Source organism: Neovison vison, chromosome 12, assembly GCF_020171115.1.
Source record: "Neovison vison isolate M4711 chromosome 12, ASM_NN_V1, whole genome shotgun sequence".
NCBI lineage: Eukaryota > Metazoa > Chordata > Mammalia > Carnivora > Mustelidae > Neogale > Neogale vison.
In genome coordinates this window covers 45901241-45924850 of record NC_058102.1, presented here as the reverse complement: position 1 = coordinate 45924850, position 23610 = coordinate 45901241, and the positions used below count along the sequence as shown (strand labels likewise).

The 23610-nt window shown below is 37.9% G+C and overlaps 1 protein-coding gene across 3 annotated transcripts in view; it reads left to right on the top strand.

Moving 5' to 3' along the window:
• The first annotated feature begins 2792 nt into the window (after positions 1-2792).
• TBC1D15 (TBC1 domain family member 15) overlaps positions 2793-23610 on the top strand; it is a 73413-nt gene continuing 52595 nt past the window's right edge. The window contains exon 1 of one of the 3 annotated variants that reach the window (XM_044228281.1): positions 2793-2869. In XM_044228281.1, coding sequence (XP_044084216.1) covers positions 2840-2869 — 30 coding nt within the window. In that variant the 5' untranslated portion in view covers positions 2793-2839. Of the gene's footprint in view, positions 2870-3291; positions 3490-23610 lie in introns of those variants that run through there. The other 2 variants (XM_044228280.1, XM_044228282.1) reach the window with 2 other exon arrangements.

The window sequence follows — 23610 nt, the reverse complement described above, 5'->3', positions numbered from 1 at the left end:
GACCCAAGCCAATCTGTTACAGTTACAAGAAATCTTGGGACATGGCGTGGTATATGCAAGGAAGAAGAGATATTTGGCTATGGTGGGCAGCTTGGGTCTGAGTGTGTAAGGTTGGGAGATAAAGCTAAAATAGGCAAGAACAGTTTATGAAAGGCATTGTATGTTATGCTGGGGAATTTGGACTTTTTCCTTGAAGAGATGGAAAGCCATTAAAGGATTTTAAGCAGGGAGTTCACCTGATCAGATTTATGCTCTCAGAAGACAAATCTGGTGGGGTTATGAATTATTAGGAGGAAGTTGAAACAGAAAGGAGGAGAATGAATTAAGATGCCACAGTAGTTGTCCAAACTTGGGGTAACCAGAGACATCAACTGTAGGAGTGGTAGTGGGGATAGAAAGGAGAGACACAGTGGGAATGTTTGCCATTTCTCCAGAAGACTCGTGCCATGAGTTACCCAGAACTGAGTAACATGATAGCAACACTTTGGAGAAATTGTGCTCTGTCTGTATCTCTAATTCAGCAAATAGTAGTCAATTTCAGAGAACAAAAGCAAAATTTAAGGCTGCTTCTCAAAGTTTAACGTGCACAAAAATCACCTGGAGATCTTGTTAAAGTGCAGCTTTTGATTCAGTAGTTCTGGGACTCAAGATCATGCATTTTTTCTCTTTTAAAAAATTTAAATTCAATTAATTAACATACAATGTATTATTTATTTCATGGGTACAGGTCTGTGATTCATTAGTATTATAGAATACCCACTGCTAACCCCAGTGTGAGATTCTCATTTATAACAAGCTTCCAGATGCTACTGGTCTGCAGACTACATTTTGAGGAGCAAAGATTTAGGATTTTTTGGGGTGTGATGGCTCATTCAACTAAAAAGGTATAGCAGACAACAGGTGTAGGCCCTATATTTTAGGAAAGAGAAGCTTGGGCTGGAGATATTTCAGTCATTAGTACATAGTAGGTAGTGATGTCAGAATATATAATGTCTAGGAATGTGCTTGGAAAAAAGTAAAAGAAACCCAAGAATAGCCCATGGGTAGTTAGTGCCAGCATTTAAGCGGCATCTGGAGGATGAGGCTTTAAAATATGGAACAAACAGATGAAACTGGGATGCCAAGTTTTCAGTGAGAAACCGTTAATTCCCAGACTTTATATTATATAAATAATAGCTGCCATTTACTGAGCATTTTATTCCAGACAGTGTACTAAGGGCTTCAACTTTTCTCTAAACCACAGGGTGTAAGAAATGTCTGTTAAAAATCGCTCTAACCAGGGGTGCCTGGGTGGCTCAGTGGGTGAAAGCCTCTGCCTTTGGCTAGGTCATGATCCCAGGGTCCTGGGATCCAGCAGGGAGCCTGCTTCCTCCTCTCTCTCTGCCTGCCTCTCTGCCTACTTGTGATCGGTCTGTCAAATAAATATTAAAATCTTTAAAAAAAATTCCTTTAACCACACCCAATTACTTTGAGTTGGTGGGGTGTTTAATGAGGGTCACTATTAAGGAGCTACACACCACATCTAGGATTGTATGAAGGTTCTAGGGAGTCTTACTCCAACCAGTACTTTTGGGAAAGGTCTCAAGTCTTCACTCAATGCTGGTTACTATATGCTCACTTCTCCAGCTCATTTATCCTTTCAGAGTGACCTGCTTTGCTGATTCAGTGCCAAACTTGGACATGGGGGTCTTGGCGGGGATTGGAATCTCTAATGCCTGGAGAGCGGCCTCCCTTACGGATACTACAAATCTATTTCCTTGGAAGGCCTTGCCACTTCCCTTACCCATTAGGTTCCTGATATTCACAGAACTTTCAACCTTCCTTTTCTGTTACTCCCTTTGGTTGCCACTTAACCAACCCGAGAAGTCTCTAACCTCTCTCCACGAAGTACCTCAGTGGGTACTGCAGTTTTAACACAAAGGGGTCATTTATTCTGCCCTGGGGCAAGGAAAGTCCCAGGGATCAGGATGGTATCCAATCATCCTCTGGCATACTGCTCCTCTGTACTCCCCGCCCCCCCGCATTCTTTTACAGCCTTGAGAACAAAACAGTACCTTGGTATCTCGATAACTTATCTTGACACACATGCACACACCCGGCAGATCTTTACAACCAGTCCATGGGTAATCTTCATTTTACATCCTTAAGCTTGGATGAATTTAGAAACTTGTTTCAAGTCACGCAGCTATTAAATAACTGTGTAGGAGCTGTGAGCTACGTGCTTTGGATTCTGGAGCAATGAGGGTGTGGTATTATCGCAGTTCCTATCGAAATACCTACTCAAGGTCATGTGTGAGTTGCAGTGATCAGACTCAAATTCAGAAACTTCACATACAGAAGGGGAAAGTCTCCGTGTGGGTGCTCAAATAGAGGGCTGGGATTCCTTTAACCTTCTCCATAGTCTTAAACCGATTTTCAGATGAGAAACAGAGGCTGAAGGTGTGACATATATAACTACAAAGCTATAGCTACAAAGCCAGGACCATGTTTACTGGCTTCCAATATATGTTCTTCCCATCGTACCAAACAGAAATGGCCCGTGAGCGGCTCAAAATCTCGTCCCCAGGAAAGCACAACGCAAAAACACTTTAATTCAGCTTGCCTCCACGGGAAAATTTGGCGCATGCGCGGTATGTACCAGAGCCTCCCTAGCGCCCTGAGTTCCATTCCACTACGCATGCGTTAGGCTACTCCTGTCACCCGCCCCTTCGCTCTGCGCAGTTCCCGCCGCTCACCGCCCCTTTTCCGCCCGGATATCAGCCTGGTTTTGGCGGATGTTGTTGTGAATCCGAGAGACACGTGAGGCGCTGCTACGTCATCACAGGCACGCGAAGGAAACATGGCGGCGGCGGGTGTTGTGAGCGGGAAGGTAAGTAACGGCCCCGGCGAACGTACCTGCTTTTCTCTGGGATAGGGGTTGCTTGGAGGCAAGGTCAGGGAGGGACGTGAAGGCCATTCGGTATCACGAACAGCTTGTGGCGGATGTAAGAGAAGAAGACTTGGTCGTGTCACCTGTTCTCTGGAGATTGCCGGCTCAGTCTGGGAATTAAAGACCGGCTCCTGCTCCAAGACCAGCTAGGCCTCGGCGCTGTTCTGCTCTGCACTGCCCCGCAGTAGGGGGTCTTTATTTTTTATTGCTTTTTCTAAGAGACAGGTTGCCTAGTTCCTTTCCTTTTGTGGTTCACTTTTTCCTGAATTTGGTTCTTTAGATCTACTCTGACTCCAGCGTCTTTTTTTTCTTTCCCCTTGGGGCGTTAATCTAATTTGCGTGTCTTTCTCTGCATCACTCTGGTGAAGGTATCTTTGTCCTCTTCGGAAGGAGCTGAAAACAGGTGCTGTGCAGCTGAGCACTTAGAAGAAAAGAGTGTTTTGGATTCATTTTACCAGCCTGCCGAGTTGGCTGGTGCTTGTAAGCAGCAGGGCATGTTTCCACTCAGGGAGCAGGAGATTTACACCATCCCACGCTTGTCTAAGAAGGCGTTAGTTAAGGTATTTATTTCTTAGAGGTTTTTATGATGTTTTCTTGGGGAGTATCTGTGATGCTGTCATAACTTCCTCCTAGTTCGTTAGGAACTAGGATTACGTGCGGGGGAGATTTCATTGTACATTGCCTGTATACGTTCCGAGGGCACATCTTAATGCGTGTTACTTAGGACTATCATGACATGCCACAGGCAGCATTTCCTAGTGCGGGAGTGTTTCGTAAACAGTTGGGTCTGGTGATGACTCATGGAAAACTAACGACTACATATTTACTTGTCACTGATAGCTTCCTCTGTGCCCCGAATTTTAGTCATTTTCTCTATGTTGCCCTCCTTAATGCACTTTGAATTATTTGACGATTGTGGTTTGGTGTATAGACCACTAGACTTGGCGGCAGAATAACACATATGGTCTTGGTTTTGCTGTTACTTTGAAGTGTGACCTTGGGAAACTGAGCAAGTATGACTTCCTTGTCCTTCATAAAATTTTTTCTCCAGAATAGTGGTGGTGCCAGTTATTATTTTTTTATTGGGGTTGTTAGGATTACATGAAATAATTAAAACATTAAGAAAGTTTTCATACTTCTACATATTGGCTGTCTGAAATGATAGATTGGTCATAGTTTTTTGGATTATTCATGCTCTTTGATTGTCTTAGTTTTTAAGTCTTCATAATGGATGCTGATTTTCTGTTTGACTCATTACATATTTGAAAATTACCCTGCTTGATTTTCTACCTGGACCCATTCAATTTAGGTCTCTCTAAGGAGGGATCCTTTCCATTTGAGCTACGCTTCCCTCTTTCAGGTGTGGGCTGTTTTTGAGAGAATCCTTAAGATGATGAAGCCCAGTTGTGAAATGTAAGACTTTTTTCACTCTTTCCTTCCAGTCACTCTCATAATCTGACATTTAAAAAAATTTATTTATTTATTTATTTTAGAGAAAGGTAGCATGCGCAGGGGGAGGGGGAGGACGAGAGGGAGAGAGAGAATCTCAAGCAGGATCCCGGCTGTGCATAGAGCTCCACACAGGGCTTGATGTCATGACTCAGAGATCAGGACCTGAGTCAGTATCAAGAGCTACACGTTTAGCTGAGTGAACCACCCAGGAGTCCCCATAATCTGACTTCTTAAAATTAGTCTTTTATTAGATAACTGTGCTTCATCATCTCATTTCTTCCCACTCATTGTAAATTGACACCCGTTACCGTCATACCACCTAAACTATTTTCCTATGTCAAAAGCTGCCCCTTTCCCAAATAATACTATCATGACCTGCAAAACTCATTTATTCTTTTCTCAGTAAGTTCACATCTAGTTTAATGGTATCATCATTCAGTGGTTGCGTGTAAAACAACTTGGAGACATCCATTTCAATAAAAATTTATCAACAACCAAGTCCTACCAGTTTACTTCAAAGAACTTTCTTAAATTTCTTCATACTTTTCATTCTCTGTGTTTAGTACATTTAGGCTGTCATTAGTCTTGTGTTCTTAGCTGATTTTTCTGATTTGTTGCAGTTTCTTTGCCCACAGTCCCCTCTCTCACTGCCACTGGAGGGTTTTTGTTTTTTTTGGTGATGAACATATCTGATTGTCTCTTCTTTAAAAAAAAACAAAACAAAATCTGGGGTGCCTGGGTAGCTTGGTTGATTAAGTATCAGATGTTTAATTTTGGCTCCGGTGGTGATCTCAGGATCATGTCGGAGAGCCCTGTGTTGGCTCTGCACTCAGCATGGAGTCTGCTTCCGATTTTTTCTTTCCCCCTGCCCTTTCTCCACTTGTGCATGCTCGCTCCCTTCTCAAAATAAATAAAATTAAAGAAAAAAATCTTTATTTTGTTACTGTCACCATTAGAATAATATTACAGGCTGCTTAACATGGCATTAAAGTCCATGTTTCCTTTCTGGCTTTATCTTACTCTTTCCTTCTTTCCATTTTTGTTTTTTTGGGAAAGGGGAATAGGGAAAAATATACAGATGTGAGAGAGTGAGTGTGTATGTGTATGCATGTGTATTTCTTTGTCTCCACACCCTTCCCACCCAAAGGTTCAGCTAAGACCTATCTAGCTTAGAAACCTAGAGCAGTGGATGTTAACCAAGCTCACAAGAACCACATGTGGTACTTTTAAAAAATGCAGATGCTGGTGTATAGAATCAGTGTTGAGATCTGGGATGTAGAGTAATTTTTCTAACAATTGTGTTTTGCTTGCTTTGAACTTTGAGTGTAGGAAGTAATCGAGGAGTTAATCTCCGTCATATGGAGAAGCAGTGTAAGGTAACAGTTTAAAGAGTTTGGATTTTGGATCCAAACTGGTTTCAAAATTAACTTCTCACTTACTGGTGACTTCAAATTACTTAATATCTCTGTGCTTCAGTCTCCTCATTTGTGATATGGGGATGATATAGTACCTACTTTATGAGATTGTGAAGAGAATAAATAAATAGAACAAAGCCTGGCATGTGGTAGATGCTGTGTAGGTGTTACTCATAATCTCAGTTTCTCTGCAAGTCACTGTTATATGGTTTTGGTATGGGTATAAACTTCATTTGAAGTCAGTTCTAGCTCTAATTCTCATTGTTACTTTAGGAATTGAAAAATACCTTGTTTTAGAAATCACATAGTTTTGATGAATGAAAAATCATCACAGCTGGGCAGTGGTTAAGGAGATGGAACTTGATGGGTTCGAATTCTGACTCCACTGCTTTATGGCTGTATACTTCGGGCACATTTCTTTCTTTCTTTTTTTTTTAAATTTTTTTTATAAACATATAATGTATTTTTATCGCCAGGGGTGCAGGTCTGTGAATTGCCAGGTTTACACACTTGACAGCATTCACCATAGCACATACCATCCCCAGTGTCCATAACCCCACTCCCCTCTCCCTCCCCCCCTCCCCCCAGCAACCCTCAGTTTTGTGAGATTAAAAGTCACTTATGGTTTGTCTCCCTCCCAATCCCATCTTGTTTCATTTATTCTTCTCCTAACCCGTTAACCCCCCATGGTGCATCTTCACTTCCACATATCAGGGAGATCATATGATAGTTGTCTTTTTCCGATTGACTTATTTCACTAAGCATGATACCCTCTAGTTCCATCCACATCATCGCAGATGGCAAGATTTCATTTCTTTTGATGGCTGCATAGTATTCCTTGTGTATATATACCACATCTTCTTTATCCATTCATCTGTTGGTGGACATCTAGGTTCTTTCCATAGCTTGGCTATTGTAAACATTGCTGCTATAAACATTTGGGTGCATGTGCCCCTTCGGATCACTACATTCCTATCTTTAGGGTAAATACCCAGTAGTGCAATTGCTGGGTCATAGAGTAGTTCTATTTTCAACTTTTTGAGGAACCTCCATGCTGTTTTCCAGAGTGGTTGCACCAGCTTTCATTCCCACCAACAGTGTAGGAGGGTTCCCCTTTCTCCACATCCTTGCCAGCATCTGTCATTTCCTGACTTGTTAATTTTAGCCATTTTGACTGGTGTGAGGTGATATCTCATTGTGGTTTTGATTTGTATTTCCCTGATGCCGAGTGATGTGGAGCATCATGTGTTTGTTGGCCATCTGGATGTTTTCTTTGCAGAAATGTCTGTTTATGTCTTCTGCCCATTTCTTGATTGGATTATTTGTTCTTTGGGTGTTGAGTTTGCTAAGTTCTTTATAGATTTTGGACACTAGCCCTTTATCTGATATGTCATTTGCAAGTATCTTCTCCCATTCTGTCAGTTGTCTTTTGGTTTTGTTAACTGTTTTGGGGCACATTTCTTAACTTCCTTGTGCCCAGTTTTCTCATTTGTAATTAAGGAATAATTATATTTCCATCATGGAATTGTAAAGAGGATTTATAAATGAGTTAACTGTAAATGTAAGTTGTAAATGAGTTAATATTTGCAAAGCTTTCAGAACAGTGCCTGGTGTCAACTAAGTACCCAGTAAATGTTAGCTGCTGCTATAACTAAGGAAAATCTTTCAGACTTCTTAAACATTATAAGGTTATTATTGGTTAGGAAGTAGTTGAATGTTTATTTTTGCTGCCATTTTCCACAGATTTAAGCTGCTCACCTATATAAAAGCAGTATAGTTATGTAAAATATATTAGAAAAAAGGTAAAAGGAAAGTAGGGATAAAAAAGGTAAATGGTACTGGAAGTACGTTTATTAAATAAACTGTGTGCTTTAATGGGCCACAATTCAGCTGTAAGTTTTTTACCAGCCTAAGAGGGTAACCTGATCCATTATAAGGATTATAGGACCCACTCTCAAATAAAACCCAAAAGCAAAACCCCAGAAAACTAGTTTCTGAAGGGTAGACCAGAGAATAAAGTCTTCTCTAGATTCTTTGTACTAAATAATACAATGTACTTATGTGGCATAGTGCATCTTTTTTTTTTTAAGAGATTTATTTATTTGAGGAAGAGGGGAAAGCGTGAGAGTGTTTTAGGGAGGGGCAAAGGGAGAGAGGATCTCAAGCAGACGCCATGATGAATGCACAGCCTGACATGGGACTCCATTTCATGGCCCCTGAGATGATGACCTGAGCAGAAACCAGAAGTTGGATGCTCAACTGGCTGCACCACTAGGTGCCCCTGTATCCTTTTGGTAAGAAAAAGGACCCTCTAATACCTCTAGTATACTGTTTGTTTTATGCCAGCGGGTAGTTAGTAAATACAGGGTACCAATTTGATGCCCTCAGTTCTCTGATGATTTGACTTAATGAAGAGTAGGTTTTTGTTAGCATGAGTGGGTGAATTCAGTTTTGCATAAATACTGTTCTTACAGAGCTTTTGAAAGTAGATTTGAATTTGATTATAAACCCTGATTAGTTCTTAAGTTCAGCATTTTTTTTTCTTTAACTGTCTGTAGAACATTGTTGTAACAGTCAACCAAACAGAAAGTGACATTCTATTGTGAATATTGTGGGGAGTTATAGGGACACTGCCTGTATGGATGATCTTTTGTTTTCTATAACTGGTGGACAGATTTGAGTCGAATTACATTAATAATTTAACAGAGTGAGTTGAATTTACCTATCACAGAAAAGGCAGGAAAAAGGAGATAGCCTGAAGTAGGTTTTGGCCTTAGACCCACTGCCCTGATTGTTAGTTTATTTTCATTCACTTATTCAGCAGATACTTACTAAGCATCTGATTTGTTTCAGGCACCATAGTAGGCTTTGGGTGTATATTAGATAACCCTTACCTTCTATCTTAAAGACTTAAGTTCTTTAGGGGAAAAATACTCAGTAGCATCCACTTCTTTGCCTTGTCTAAATAAGAAATGCAAAATGAATTTCAAGTCCTTGAAGTAGGTGCTATTTTTCCTGACTGTATTCTGAAGACCAGTAAACTGACTCATTACGAGGGCAGGGCCTGACCTGACATGTTTTACCTGCATCTAGCCAAAATTCTGGCACATAATATGTATTCAGTGAGTACGAATGAGCAAGAAGGTTGAGAAAATGAGTGGGAGAGATGGAGTCACTAAGAGTGCTCTTGTTTTGGAGTTAAAAAGTCCTATTTTAGTACACTTGGGTTTCACTCTGTTTTTACAGTGATTGTTTTAGAATTTTAGTTCTATTGAAAAAAACCCCATGAAACAATTGGGAAATCAGCTGTTTTTAAGAGTTTGTTGTGATGGCATTCTTAGTAGGAATTCATTTTGTAACTTAGATTAGTCCCTTCTGATTCCCTTTAGGTATGCTTATAGTGCTGAGAAACCCTTCTGCTTAAGAAATGGAAAGGATATTCTAGTATCTAGATTTTCCTGGAGAACTTTTCTTTTCCTAGACTAGATTTTATAACATGGTAGTATATTCTTTTTTTTTTTTTTAAAGATTTTATTTATTTATTTGACAGAGAGAGATCACAAGTAGGCAGAGAGGCAGGCAGAGAGAGAGGAGGAAGCAGGCTTCCTGCTGAGCAGAGAGCCCGATGCGGGACTCGATCGCAGGACCCCGAGATCTTGACCTGAGCCGAAGGCAGCGGCTTAACCCACCGAGCCACCCAGGCGCCCTGGTAGTGTATTCTTGGTGTAAAATACAAAATGAGTATGTCTTCTTCTTCTTCTTCTTTTTTTTTTTTTAAAGATTTTATTTATCAGAGAGAGAGAGAGGACATGCACAAATAGGGGCAGCTGCAGGCAGAGGACCAAGCAGGCTTCCTGCTGAGCAAGAAGAAGCCTGACGCAGGAGTCTCTCGCAGGACCCTGGGATCATGACCTGAGCCAAAGGCAGACATTTAACCCGCTGAGCCACCCAGATGTCCCTTTTCTGGCATTCTTTAGCAGACATTAAAGTACCTGTTGTTTGTTCTTTGGATACTGAGTGGATAAGCATAGACTTTATTTTGACACAGTACAGTAGTTTGCAAATTTAACAAGTTTATGAATTAATAAAAACATGGCTTTTATTGGGGAAAGAATTAAAATGTTAGGTCTTTGGTGGGACATAGCTGCTGGAATTAAATGAAAAATTATGACCCAGCTTTTTTATTTTTACTTTTTGGTGGAGGGTAATCCTTATGAAATCTATTTACTGTTTCAGTGTAGAATACTAAAATGTTTATGTAGTCCTTACTATAAGAGAAGTAACTCATTTAGTCCTCCTTGTACCTCCCCAGGCAGCTAAATTATTCCTGCCCTCTCGTCTGACATTGTTTGGCATACTGTTGCCCTTAAGAAGCAATAATAGTTCTGCTTCCTGCCCTTTGAGACTTGTAACATCCTTAATATTTCAACATCTCTATATCTTCGCTCTCAGAATTTCTGTGACTTGCTACTCTTAAAACCATTTATGTTCTACATTTCTTTAGTTCCGCAGTCATTACTGATTGACTTGTCCAAATAAAACTCAGTTTACTTTTTTCCTTCTGTATTCCCTATCTCAGTGAATAACCTCATCCACTCAGTTTGTCCCTGATTTCTCTTTCTCTCCCACGTCTTAATCAGTCCTGATGTCTTATCATTTTGACCTTCTAAATATTTTTCTGAGCCTCTGCCTTTCTTCATCCCCACTGCCACTGCTGTTCTTGCCACTGTGAATCTCTTCCTCCCTGGATTACTGCAGCTGTTCATTTTTGGCTCTGCAGCCAGTGTGTGTGCTTAGAAAAGGCAAGTCTGACCATGGCATCCCCCTGCTAGAACTTTTTAATGGCTTTGTAGTGGCAAATTCCAAACTTAAGGACAAATTCCAGACTCCCAGATTTTTGAGCATGGTTTATAAAACTCTTTGTGATCTCATATGGTCTCTACTCTTGTCTCTAAGCTCCTCTTTTTTTTTTTTTTTTAAGATTTATTTATTTATTTATTTGACAGAGATCACAAGTAGGCAGAGAGACAGGCAGAGAGAAAGGAGGAAGCAGGCTCCCCGTTGAGCAGAAAGCCTGACTCAGGGCTCGATCGGAGGACCCCGGGATCATGACCTGATCCGAAGGCAGAGGCTTAATCCACTGAGCCACCCAGGTGCCCCTCTAAGCTCTTTAACCTCTACTCTCTGGTCTGGATGCTAGCCATGCACTAAACTACTGTTGTCTGTGTAGAATATACACTCTTTGCCAAGGGCATCAACCCTTTTCTAGTTAAAATCGTCACTCTCCAGGTCTCAGCTTATATGTCACTCTAGTTAAGTCTTTCTGATTTCTCATCTTGCCGAGTCCTTAGGTCTAGATTAGATATCATTTATTAGGTCCTACTGTGGTAGCCTATTCATGTTTGTATCATATATTGTAATTATTTGTTTTCTTATTCTAATCCCTTCTTAGATTGTAAGTGCTATGAAGTCAGTGACTGAATCTTACATATTTATACTAGAAACATGCACTGTGCCTGGCACGTTGTATGCATTCATTATATATTTTTTTGGAGAAGTTACTGAAAATGATCTCTTATTCAGGAGCCTGTGCATAGTTCCCTCACACTCTGCTGTGACCATTTATTTACTGGTTTACATGACATGAGTAGTTTAGGCAGATACTTCTTTTTTTTTGGTGTTTGGTTTTCCACCAAAATCTCTTTCCACCAAAATCTCCCAACATTTAGTTGAAGCTCAATAAATGTGTTGAGTGTATATGAGTAAAGAACTTCTTTTTTTTTTTTTTAAAGATTTTATGTATTTATTTGACAGAGAGAAATCACAAGTAGATGGAGAGGCAGGCAGAGAGAGAGGGAAGCAGGCTCCCTGCTGAGCAGAGAGCCCGATGCGGGACTCGATCCCAGGACCCTGAGATCATGACCTGAGCTGAAGGCAGTGCCTTTAAATAAAAAAAGATTTATACCTGAGTATTTGATATTTTTTGATGTTGTTGTAAATGCTGTATTTAATATCTATTTTTATATAAATAAAATATATAATTGATTTTTGTATATTGATCTTGAGTCCTGGGTCTTTGTAAATAAATTCGCTTAGTTTTAATAGCTTTTATGTAGTCTACTGGATTTTCTACAAAGACAATCATATCATTTACAAATAAGTTGTTTTACTTCTTAGTCCTAGTCTAGATGCCTTTAATTTATTTTTTCTTTATTATGATATCTAAAACCTTAAGTACAATGTTGAATATAGTAGTAAGGTTGGACATCCTTACCTTGTTCTTGATCTTAGGAAAAAAGCATTCAGTCTTTATACAGTATTTGGTATCAGCTGTAGTGTTTTATAGATGCCCCTTATCAGACTGAGAAGGGTTCCTTCTGTTACTTGCTGAGAGTTTGTTGGAGATGGATGTTGGATGCTTTTCCTGCACTTTTTGAGATGATTGTATGGTTTTTCTTTAAAGTTTTTTTTCACTATGATGATTTTACAGGGATTGACTTTTGAATATAAAACCAACCTCAAGTAGGGTGTAAACCCCATTTGGTCATGAAGTATTTTCCTTTTTACATATTGTTGGTTTCAGTTTGCTAAATTTTGTTTAGAATTTTTTGCATCTAAGTTCATGAGATACATTGGTCTATAGTCTATATGGTCTATAGTTTTATATTTTTGTGATGTTTTAGTGTAATTTTGGTGTCAGGGTAATGCTGGCTTCATAGAATGAGTTGACAAGTTACTCTTCGTTTTTCTGGAAGAGTTTGTGTAGGATTGGTGTATACTTCTTAAATATTTGGCAAGACTCATCAGTAGAAGTATCTGGGCCTGGAATTTTCTTTGAAGGTTTTTAACTACAAATTCAATTTCTTTAATTGATACTGAGCTACTCAGGTTACCTATTTCATCTTGAGTGAGCTTTGACAGCTATGTTTCTTAGGAATTTATCTGTTTTATCTGAGTTGTCTAATGTATTAGTCTAAGTTGTTTAAGAAATTTCTTAGTATCTTTTCCTCCATTTTTTTTTTAAAGATTTTATTTATTTTATTTGACAGCGAGATCACAAGTAGGCAGAGAGGCAGGCAGAGACAGAGGGGGAAGCAGGCTCCCTGCTGAGCAGAGAGCCCAATGCGGGGCTCGATCCCAGGACCCCGAGATCATGACCCAAGCCGAAGGCAGCGGCTTAATCCACTGAGCCACCCAGGCGCCCCTCTTTTCCTCCATTTTTTCCTTAGTGTCTTTTTTCTATGTGTAAATCTGTATTTATGTTAATGCTCTAATTCTTAATATTGGTTAATTTGTGTCTTTTTTTTTTTTTCTTACCAATCTGGCTAGAGTTTTACCAAATTTATTCTTTTTTTTTTTAAAGATTTTATTTAGTTATTTTGCAGAGATCACAAGTAGGCAGAGATGCAGGCAGAGAGAGAAAGAGGGAAGCAGACTCCCTGCTGAGCAGAGAGCCTGATGTGGGGCTCGATCCAGGACCCTGAGATCATGACCTGAGCCAAAGGCAGCGGCCTAACCCACTGAGCCACCCAGGCAGCCCTACCAAATTTATTCTTAACTCGTTTTTGGTTTCATTGATATTTCCCTCCCCCCATTTTTCTTTTTTTCTATTTTTATTGATTTCTACTCTGATTATTATTTCTTTCTGCTTACTTTGGGTTTAATTTACAATTCTTTTTCTAGTGTCTTAAGGTAGAAGCTGAGGTTATTAATTTGAGGCCTTTTTTTTTCTTTTCTAATAATGGCATGTAGTGCTATATATTTCCCACTCACTAAGCACTGCTTAGTGACATTGCCTAAATTTTGGTATGTGCTTGCATTTTCTTTCTTTTTTTTTTTTTTTAAGATTTTATTTATTTTTTTGAGGTAGAGAGCCAGAGAGAGTATAAGGGGTGGGAGGCCCAGAAGGAGAGGGAGAAGCAGGCTCCCCACTGATCAGGGAGCCTGAGTTGGGGCTCCATCCCAGGAAACCAGCTGAGCCACCCATGTGCCCCTGTGTTTGCATTTTCATTCAGTTCAAGTATTTCCTAATTTTCCTTTTGAATTTTTCTTCAGTCCTTGGATTATTTAGAAGTAGGTTTTTAATTTCTAGATATGTGGGAGTGTTCTGAAGATATTTTAATCACTGATTTATAATTTAATTCTGTTATTGTCACATAATATACTTGAACTCTTTAATTTACTGAGATGGCCCAAAGTATGATCTTTTTGGTAAGTGTTTTGTATACACTTGAAAAGAATGTGTATTCTGTTGTTGGGTAGAGTGTTTTGTAAGTGCCAGTCAGGTCAAGTTGTTTGATATTGTTACTCAAGTCTTGCATTGAGACTGGTTTCTTAACTGTTTTAGGAATTATTGAAAGAGGTGTGTTGAAATCTGACTCTAATTGTGGAATGTTTATTTGTGCAATTCTATCAGTTTATGTTTAAAATTTTTGAAATTCTGTTATTAGGTGCATAAACATTTAGGTTTGTTAGATTGTCTTGAGATCAAGATAATCTAACCTAGATGTTATTGACTACTTTATCATTGTGAAATTATCTTGGTACCTGCTAGTATTTCTTTAGCTGTGAAATTTACTTTTGTCTGATATTAATAAAGCCATTCTAGCTTTCTTTTCATTGTGTTCATATGATATATCTTTCTACCTTTTTAAAAAGCCTGTTTGTCTCTATATTTAAAATACTTTTAGGTAGGATAGAGTTTGGTCTTATTTTCTGTCCAGTCTGGCAACCTCTTTTTGGTTGGAGTCTTTAGATGATTTACATTTAATGAAGTTACTGATGTGGTTAGGTTTAAATCTGTCATTTTGCTATTTGTTTCTATTTGTCTTCTATTTGTCCCATATTTGTTTAATTTTCTATTTTTGCCTTCTCTGTGGTTAACAAAGTAGTTTTAATTATTTTGTGTTTACTTCCTTTGTTGACTTATTAGCTATATCTCTTAGTGATTGCTTTAGGGTTTATAGTATATATCTTTAACTTACCTTAATTTTTACATCTTTAACATTTATCTTTAAGAGTTCTACTACTTGGTGTAAAGTATAAGAACTTAGAATAATATGCTTCCATATCTCTTCTCCTGAACTTCCCAGCTCTGTGTCCTCAGCTCCAGGAGACTGCTAGGTATCTGTTGGGTTTTCTCTGTCTTTGCCAGCTAGAAACTCTCAAGACAGTAAGCTCTGACAGTGGCGTGGCTCACCTCATTTGTTTCTTTGAGCAGTCATTGTCTTTTATTACCTGATTAAAAAAACATCGTTTCATAGGTTTGGCTGGTTTGCTTCCTTTTTTGTTTTTGTTTTTGTTTTCTGGTGAGAGGGTAAATCCAGTCTCTTTCACTCTATCTTGGCGGCATGTATATTATAGGGTTTTTTTTTTTTCCTTTTTTTTTTTGGTGGGATTAATTCCTACTTCTGCTATATATGTTTTTTTTTCTCAGTCTCAGGGTGAGTATTTGACTGTGTTCCAAATTTGTTTCATTGATTGTTAGGAACTCTGAGATGATCTTTTTCTTCCAGAGGTTTTTTTGTTTTTTGTTTGTTTGTTTTTTTGTTTTTTGTTTTTAAAGATTGATTTATTTGAGAGAGAGAGCTCGGAGGGCACACACATGACCTGCGGGGAGGGGCAGAGGAAGAGGGAGAAGCAGACTCCTTTCTGAGCAGGGAGCCAGTCATTGGGCTCTAATGAAGGCAGACTCTTAACTGACTGCTACCCAGGCACCCCTCTTCCAGAGTTTTTATAATAGCCATTTCATTCTTGTTATTCTGTACTGGTTTTCTTTTGCTCTATGTTTTCTGAGAGGTGATGTTGTCAACAATACATTTAAGAATTTTATCAGGTGAGCTTCCCTATGACCCTGCAATTGCACTCCTGGGTATTTGCCCCAAAGATACAGATGTCGTGAAAAGAAGGGCCATCTGTACCCCAATGTTTATAGCAGCAATGGTCACGGTCGCCAAACTATGGAAAGAACCAAGATGCCCTTCAACGGATGAATGGATAAGGAAGATGTGGTCTATATACACTATGGAGTATTATGCCTCCATCAGAAAGGTTGAATACCCAACTTTTGTAGCAACATGGACGGGACTGGAAGAGATTATGCTGAGTGAAATAAGTCAAGCAGAGAGAGTCAATTATCATATGGTTTCACTTATTTGTGGAGCATAACAAATAGCATGGAGGACAAGGGGCGTTCGAGAGGAGTAGGGAATTTGGGTAAATTGGAAGGGGAGGTGAACCATGAGAGACTATGGACTCTAAAAACAGTCTGAGGGGTTTGAAGTGGCGGGGGGGAGTGGGAGGTTGGGGTACCAGGTGGTGGGTATTATAGAGGGCACGGCTTGCATGGAGCACTGGGTGTGGTGAAAAAATAATGAATACTGTTTTTCTGAAAATAAATAAATTGGGGAAAAAAAAGAAGGTAACAAAAATAAAAAAAAACAAAAAAAAACCAAAAAAAAAGAATTTTATCAGGTGCTAAGTATTTAGAGAATGTCAGTAGATATTTGGGTGGTTGAAGGTCATCATCACCTCTATAGACTGAGTTATGCCAGTTTGTGATTTATATTAAAGTATATTTTTTCCCCATTTCATTGGTAGTTTGTGTATCATCTCTGTAATGATAACATTCTTTCCCCTCCTCTGCTTCCTTTTATTTTGCTGGTATGCTTAGTGATAGGTGGTGCCGTTCCCTCAAATCTGCTTGATGTATCCTTTGGTTTAGTTCTCAGTGTATGTCCTTTCATTGTTGAATTCATGTCATGATTTCCATCTGACAGTATTCCTTCACTCCCTGTGAGATTTGGCTTAAATTGTTTTTAAAACTACACATTTTGCTTTTATTGCCAATGATTTTTAGCATTTTGGTTGTAAAACAAAATGTACGTACAGAAAAATGGCATGTCTATAACTTCATATAGCAAACTTCTTTGTAACCACTGCTTCAGTCAAGAAATAGACCTTAACAGGCCCTCCAGGAGACCTTCCATGTACCCTTTTCCCCCAGGTTAGCCACTGTCATAACTTTTATAGTACTTATTTTCTTGCATTTTGTAATTGGTACTAGTATTTTTAAAACACTGCTGTCTTGTCTTTTTTTGCTTGTATTTAAATTCTTCTTTTCTGTCCCCTACTTAGTATTACTGGATACTTCCTTCAGTTTTTTTTGTCTTAGTCCTGCACTTTTTTTTTTTTTTAAAGATTTTATTTATTTATTTGACAGAGAGAGATTACAAGTAGGCAGAGAGGCAGGCAGAGAGAGAGAGGAGGAAGCAGGCTCCCTGCTGAGCAGAGAGCCGGATGCGGGACTCGATCCCAGGACCCTGAGATCATGACCTGAGCCCAAGGCAGCGGCTTAACCCACTGAGCCCCCCAGGTGCCAGTCTTGCACTTTTTATCTTTTATGTAAAGTATCTGATACTTATTTTTCTTTTGGTAGTTTGTTTATTCTCCTGTTTCATTTTAAATTCCTCAGCAAACACAGTATTTGATTTCGAGAAATTGAACCACACAGGAATCATGGTCCTAAAACCAAAACCTCAAACCACCCAAATCCTGGTTTTGACAACTATATATCCTGTTGCATACAGTTTTCATACTTAATTTTCCCTGCCAAATAAATTGGAAGATGAAGTGAAAACACCATTTATATCTTCACTAGAGATGTATTGCAGATATATTTTTGCCATATAATATGTTCTATTGTAGAATATCATAAATTAGTAAGTTATTAGGCTTGGAGACTCTGATACAGACTTTTTATAGTATCTCAGATATGTGTGCTAGAGAAATGATTAGGCTGTTATATTTTTACATTCAGTGCCTGTGTCCCTAGGGTAGCAGTCATGGGATGTCTTTGTGCATTGTGTTCCTATTAGGGATGCTTGGTGCAGGTAACTGAGAGTTTCTCTTTGAAAGGAGTCTTAAACATGCTGTGCATGTCTAGTAGCACAGACTTTTGTCTCAGTCTTTTTCTTCTCTTGGCTTTCCATTTGCCAGCTTCCCATGCTTGCTTTGGCAGCACAAATACCATTTGCCAACTTCCTGACGTTAGTTTTCATTGCCTTTTACTTCATTGGAATATGATTTTTTTCTTGTTTTTCTTTCTGACTTAAGTTTATTTTCCTATAAAGTGTAGAAATTCTTTATCTTCTTTCAAATCTTAAGTAGTAGAAAGAGAGGCATTGCATTGCTGGTGTCCTTTCTTGACTTTCTGTAGCACAGAGGACCTACTCATGTTCACAGTATTGGAATTGCTGACTTCTTCAGATTGGAGTATGAGCATATAGTATACTAGAATAATTTTGTCGATGTCTTTATATTATGCACCTTATGCTGATTGGCTTGTTATTATATATCCTTTGATCAAATAAAACTTGTCAGAGCGGATCTTTGGATCTCAGCCCCAGACTAGTATAAGAACCTTGATCAAATCACTTAACGTCCCTTGCATTTTTTTCTCAGTTACAAAGTGGGGATGGTAACACATATCTAATTGTGTTACAACATCAAATGTGATAACATACAAATGCTGTGTAAAGTAATGCTTAATGGAAACATTATGTGCTGATAATAGAATTGTAACTTTTCTTTTTATTTGGCACTAGAGATTATGAAGGAAACCCAAGGAAAGAAATTGGAAGCCTGTTTTACTAAATATATTGCTTCAGATGAAATGCCTGATATCATAATTATCCCCTGTAGCAAAATAATTTTTCATATCAAACAAGCTTGGAGATAGCTTTTCAAATTCTAATTATTACTATTGATGGAGATAGGAAGCAGAATGTCCTATGGCAGAGATACTCCTTAGGAATCAATTCACTTATAGAGTCTAAGGAAGAAGAAATACTGTTTTTTATATTGTGTAAGATCTGTTTTTGTGTTTGGAGCTATTGAAGGTAGTTGATATCTGTAGAGTAGTGTTTTATTAGGCACATGTGCCCAGAAGTTGGAGTGATGAGCAGATATAGGCTGTTAAAAAACAAAACAAAACAAAACAAAACAAAACAAAACAAAACCATAAAAAACCACTCCCGCAAAAGTAGAGTGAAGTACTATATTAAAGTCAGTGATTCAAACCAAGATGATATAAAGGGGAGTACTAAGCTTTTTATGTTTAATATTTAGAAGTACAGATGGGAGAAAACCAAAGATTTTTGTTTGAAGATCATATTATTAAATAGTTAGCTGCTGCATTGGTTTATAAATTAAAGACATTTAAAAATTGTTTTTAGTCCTAAGCAGCATTATTTTCTACATCTGTGTCTAATTTCAGAGACTGCTTTCCTCTAGGGAAGCCACGTGGAATTTTTTTTAGTAGGTTCTTGAGGCAGTAACAGTTGAAATTTAATGGATAAAGGCATTGGGAAATCTCCTCCACTCCTTCCTTTGGTATGCATATGGTCTTGAGTAAAGTCACTGAACAGCTTTGTGTCACAGTTTATTCTTCTGTAATATAGAGATGGAAATAAGGTCTATTTCTGACACATTCAATTTGGCTTTGAGGATTAAATGAGATGAAAATGCTTTGAAAATAATAAATAGTTAAAACTGTTACTCAGTTGTTTCCTATTTGAAATAAATTGTGTACTGATGCAACTAGTTTGGTCCCTTTAAATCTCATAAGACTTCATAAGGTTTAGGAGCTCAGGAAGGTAAGTTTATTAATTTCATTCTATTTTTGGCAGAATTAGTAATTTGTATTGGTTAACATCACACCCTTCAAATGAGAAAGCTGAACATGACTGCTTTCTAAAGACAGTACCTAAGTCTGTGTTTGGGGTGGAGGATTTTTAGGCATGTAATTTGTGCTAAAGAGTTAAGGAACACAGAACCCAGAATGAGTGCAGCTTGGATTTTTTTGTGAGATGCCTGGTACTTAAATGCTTTTAAATATTTTCTCAGCTGAATTACTTAGGAAACTCAACTTTTTCTTAAAAAGTGAATAAGTAACACTTGACCAATATATGCATGGGAAAGAAAGTTCTTTAATGTGCTTCAGTTAGGTAAAGTGTTTTGTTTGGTCCTTTAGTATTCTCTAACTTTATTGAAGTTCCAGAGTCTGTTTAGTGTTAATAGTATCACAGAATCTTAGGTTGCATTGTTAATGATACTAAGCTTTTCTGGTCAAATGAGTCTCCCTCTTTCTGCTATGAGAACTTTGAAGCTCCTTTTTTTTTTTTTTTTTAAACATTTATTTTTTTTATTTGAGAGAGAGTGTGTGTGTGTTGGGGGGAAGGGGTAGAGGGAGAGAATTTCAAGTAGACTCCCCACTGAGCGGGGAGCATGATTGTGGGGCTTGATCCCATGACCCATGAGATCATGATCTGAGCTGAAACCAAGAATGGTGGCTTAACCAACTGAGCCACTCAGGAGACCTGAAAACTGTGAAGCTTTTAACTACTGTTTTAGCTGAGACTAGGTGAAAGTATGCTAACCTGTGCTTTCCAGATATGTCTTTGATCTGTTTCGGTTTCAAGCTTGAAATTTTAATGGATTTCTTTCCCTTAACCTTTCCATACTTCCATATTGTGGTCCCAGATATAATTATCTAGTTTAACCTCTTGTTTTAGAAATTGATAAAGTGAAGTCTGCAAAGGTTATAGTTTATACTGCTGCAATTTCCTTTTTTACTTATTAAAATTATTTTTTTTCAAAAATTTTTAATGATTTTATTTATTTGAGAGAGAGAGAGAGAGAGAGCATGGGAGGATTGAGGTCAGTGGGAGAAGCAGACTCCTGGCCAAGCAGGGAGCCCTATGTGGGACTCAGTCCCAGGACTCCAGGATCATGACCTGAGCCAAAGGCAGTTGCTTAACCAACTGAGCCACCCAGGCGCCCCTAAAATTGTTTTTTATTACTAAGCAATGTGTAACTGTATTTTAATTTCAAAATAGTCAAGTAGATTAGAGGCATTAACCTTTCAGTCTTTAAGTATCCCATTCTCTTTTACAAGTAATCTGTTAACATCTTAAAGTGTGTCCTTCCAGAACTTGTTCTGGGTATTTTACAGTGATTTAGAGAAGCTTTAAAAAAAAAAAAAAAGTCATCATACTATATATAACTGGCAGTTTTTTTCCATGTTTGATCATTTGATCTATCATTTCCTTTATTAATTTCCGAATAGTATTCCCCATAGAATGACTGTCCCAGGATATATTTCATCATTTCACTCTGTGTGGATTTTTAGATTCCTCACTTTCCTTTTTTCCTCCCTCCCTCACCCAACCTGATGCTATAAATAATAGTATTGTGAATAGTCGTAAGCATATCTTTCTGCACATTTGTGAGTAAATCTGTGTACTTTAAAGGTTTTTATCTTTATGCAAACAATACAGAATTGTCTCTCACTGCTTCCCAACTCATACCGTCCCCAGTTTTTGCCTTCTGCCAAAGCAGTCTTGAAAAAGAACAGATTTGGAGATATCACTGTCCCAGGTTTCAAGATATACTGCAAAGCTGTTGTAATCAAAACAGTATGTTACTGGCACAAAAATAGACACACAGCTGGGTGGAACAGAACAGAAACCCTAGAAATAAACTCATGTCAATTAATCTTCAACAGAGGAGGCAAGAGTATGCATTGGGGGAAAGACAGTCTCTTCAACAAGTAGTGTTGGGAAAATGGGCAGCTATATGTAGAAGAATGAAACTGGAGCATTTTCTTATACCATACACAAAAATAAGCCCCAAATGGATTAAAGACCTAAAGATGAGTCCTGAAACCATAGAAATCCTAGAAGAAAGCATAGGTAATAATTTCTTTGACATCATTTATAACAACATTTTTCTAGATATGTCTCCTCAGGCAAGGAAAACAAAAGCAAAAATAAACTATTGGAACTGCATCAAAGTAAAAAAAAAAAAAAAGCAAAAATAAACTATTGGAACTGCATTAAAGTAAAAAAAACAAAAGCAAAAATAAACTATTGGAACTGCATCAAAGCACAGCAAAGGAAACAAACAATAACACTTAAAGGTAGCATATAGAATGGGAGAGGATATTTGCAAATGAATATCTGATAAAGGGTTAGCACCCAAAATATATAAAGAACTTACGCAGCTCAATACCAAAGCAACCAAATAATCCAGTTAAATGGGCAGAAGACAAGAACAGACATTTCTCCTAAGAAGATATACAGATGGCCAAAAGACACGTGAAAAGATCCTCATCGTCACTTATCATCAGGGAAATGCAAATCAAAACCATGATGAGATACCATCTTATGCCTGTCAGAATGACTAATCAATACAAGAAACAACTGTTGGCAAGGATGTGGAGAAAAAGAACCCTTGTGCACTGTTGGTGGGAATACAGACTGGTGCAGCCACCGTGGAAAACAGTATGGCGATTTCTCAAAACATTAATGGAATTACCATAAGATCCAGTACTTCCACTACTGGGTATTTACCGAAAGAATACAGAAACACTAATTCAGAGAGATACATGCATCTCTATGTTTATAGCAGCATTATTTACAATAGCTAAAATATGGAAGCATCCCAAGTATCCATTCACAGATGAATGGATAAAGAAGATGTGATATACACCCCCCCATGCACAAATGCAAATATTACTCATCTATAAAAAGATGAAGTTTTGCCATTTACAACAACATGCATGGATCTAGAGAGTGTAATGCTAAGTGAAATAAGTCATTCAGGGAAAGACACCATATGATTTCACTTATATGTGGTATTTGACAAACAAAACAAATGAACAAAGAAAAAGAGACAGACAAAAAAAGAAGGACCTTAAATATAGAGAACAAGCTGGTGGCTACTAAAGAGCAGGTGGGTGGGGGATGGGTGAAATAGGTGAAGGGGATTAAGAGAGGGTATCTGTTGTAGTGGGCACTGGGTATTACATAAGACTGATGAATCACAGACCTGTACCCCTGAAACAAATAAGATATTACATGTTAATTGAATTAATTTAAAAAAAAGAAGAGTGCAGTTATCATGATGAGCACTGAGTAATGTATAGAATTGTTGAATCACTATGTTGTATACCTAAAACTAATATAATTGTATGTTAATTATACTGGAATTAAGAAAAAAAGAAAAAGGTTAACAGAAACAGAAATGTATGCTCTATTCCAAACTTGTATATGTCAAAAGTACTTAGGTCTCAAAGTGATGATTTTATTTCTCTTATTTCTGTCATGAAAAAAAGTTAATTTTTGAAGTGGGTCCCAGAACTGGAATCTTAATTTATAATATTATGCTAATAGAAGATAAGTCTTAACTTGACATGGTTCAGTTTACTCAGGAGTTAAGTTCAGTCTCCTTTATATTCTTATAGAATATTATTGTTCAGGACCATGTTTTAATTATATCTAACTGTAGTCGCATGATTTTACATATACACGCACTCAGTAAATATTTGTGTGGATGAGCTACTTTAATCATTCCTAGAAGTCCTCATCATTACTCTTGAAAACTCCCATATTATTCCCTGAGTTCTATGCTATTGTGCTACAAAACTCACTGAAATGATCTTAGTGTAAAACATGTGCTGTTCTAGGAATGGTTAGAAAGCATTGATTCCTTATTGTATTTCATCTGTTCATATTTTTGAATATTTTCATGGCCTTTTTTAGTTTGAAACCAGTATCTTGCTTAACGTTAAGAATATATTTTAAGTGGAATTCACTTGAGACATGTGTTAATTAATGTGAAATCTTTGTTTATGGAGATGATCAAGATTGTGATTATCGCTAAACCAGCAAACTTCCATACGGCAAACTTCCTTCCAATTTATCTTAGTTTGAAGTGCTCTTAAGCCTGAGTGGTATTTTTAAAATAATACTT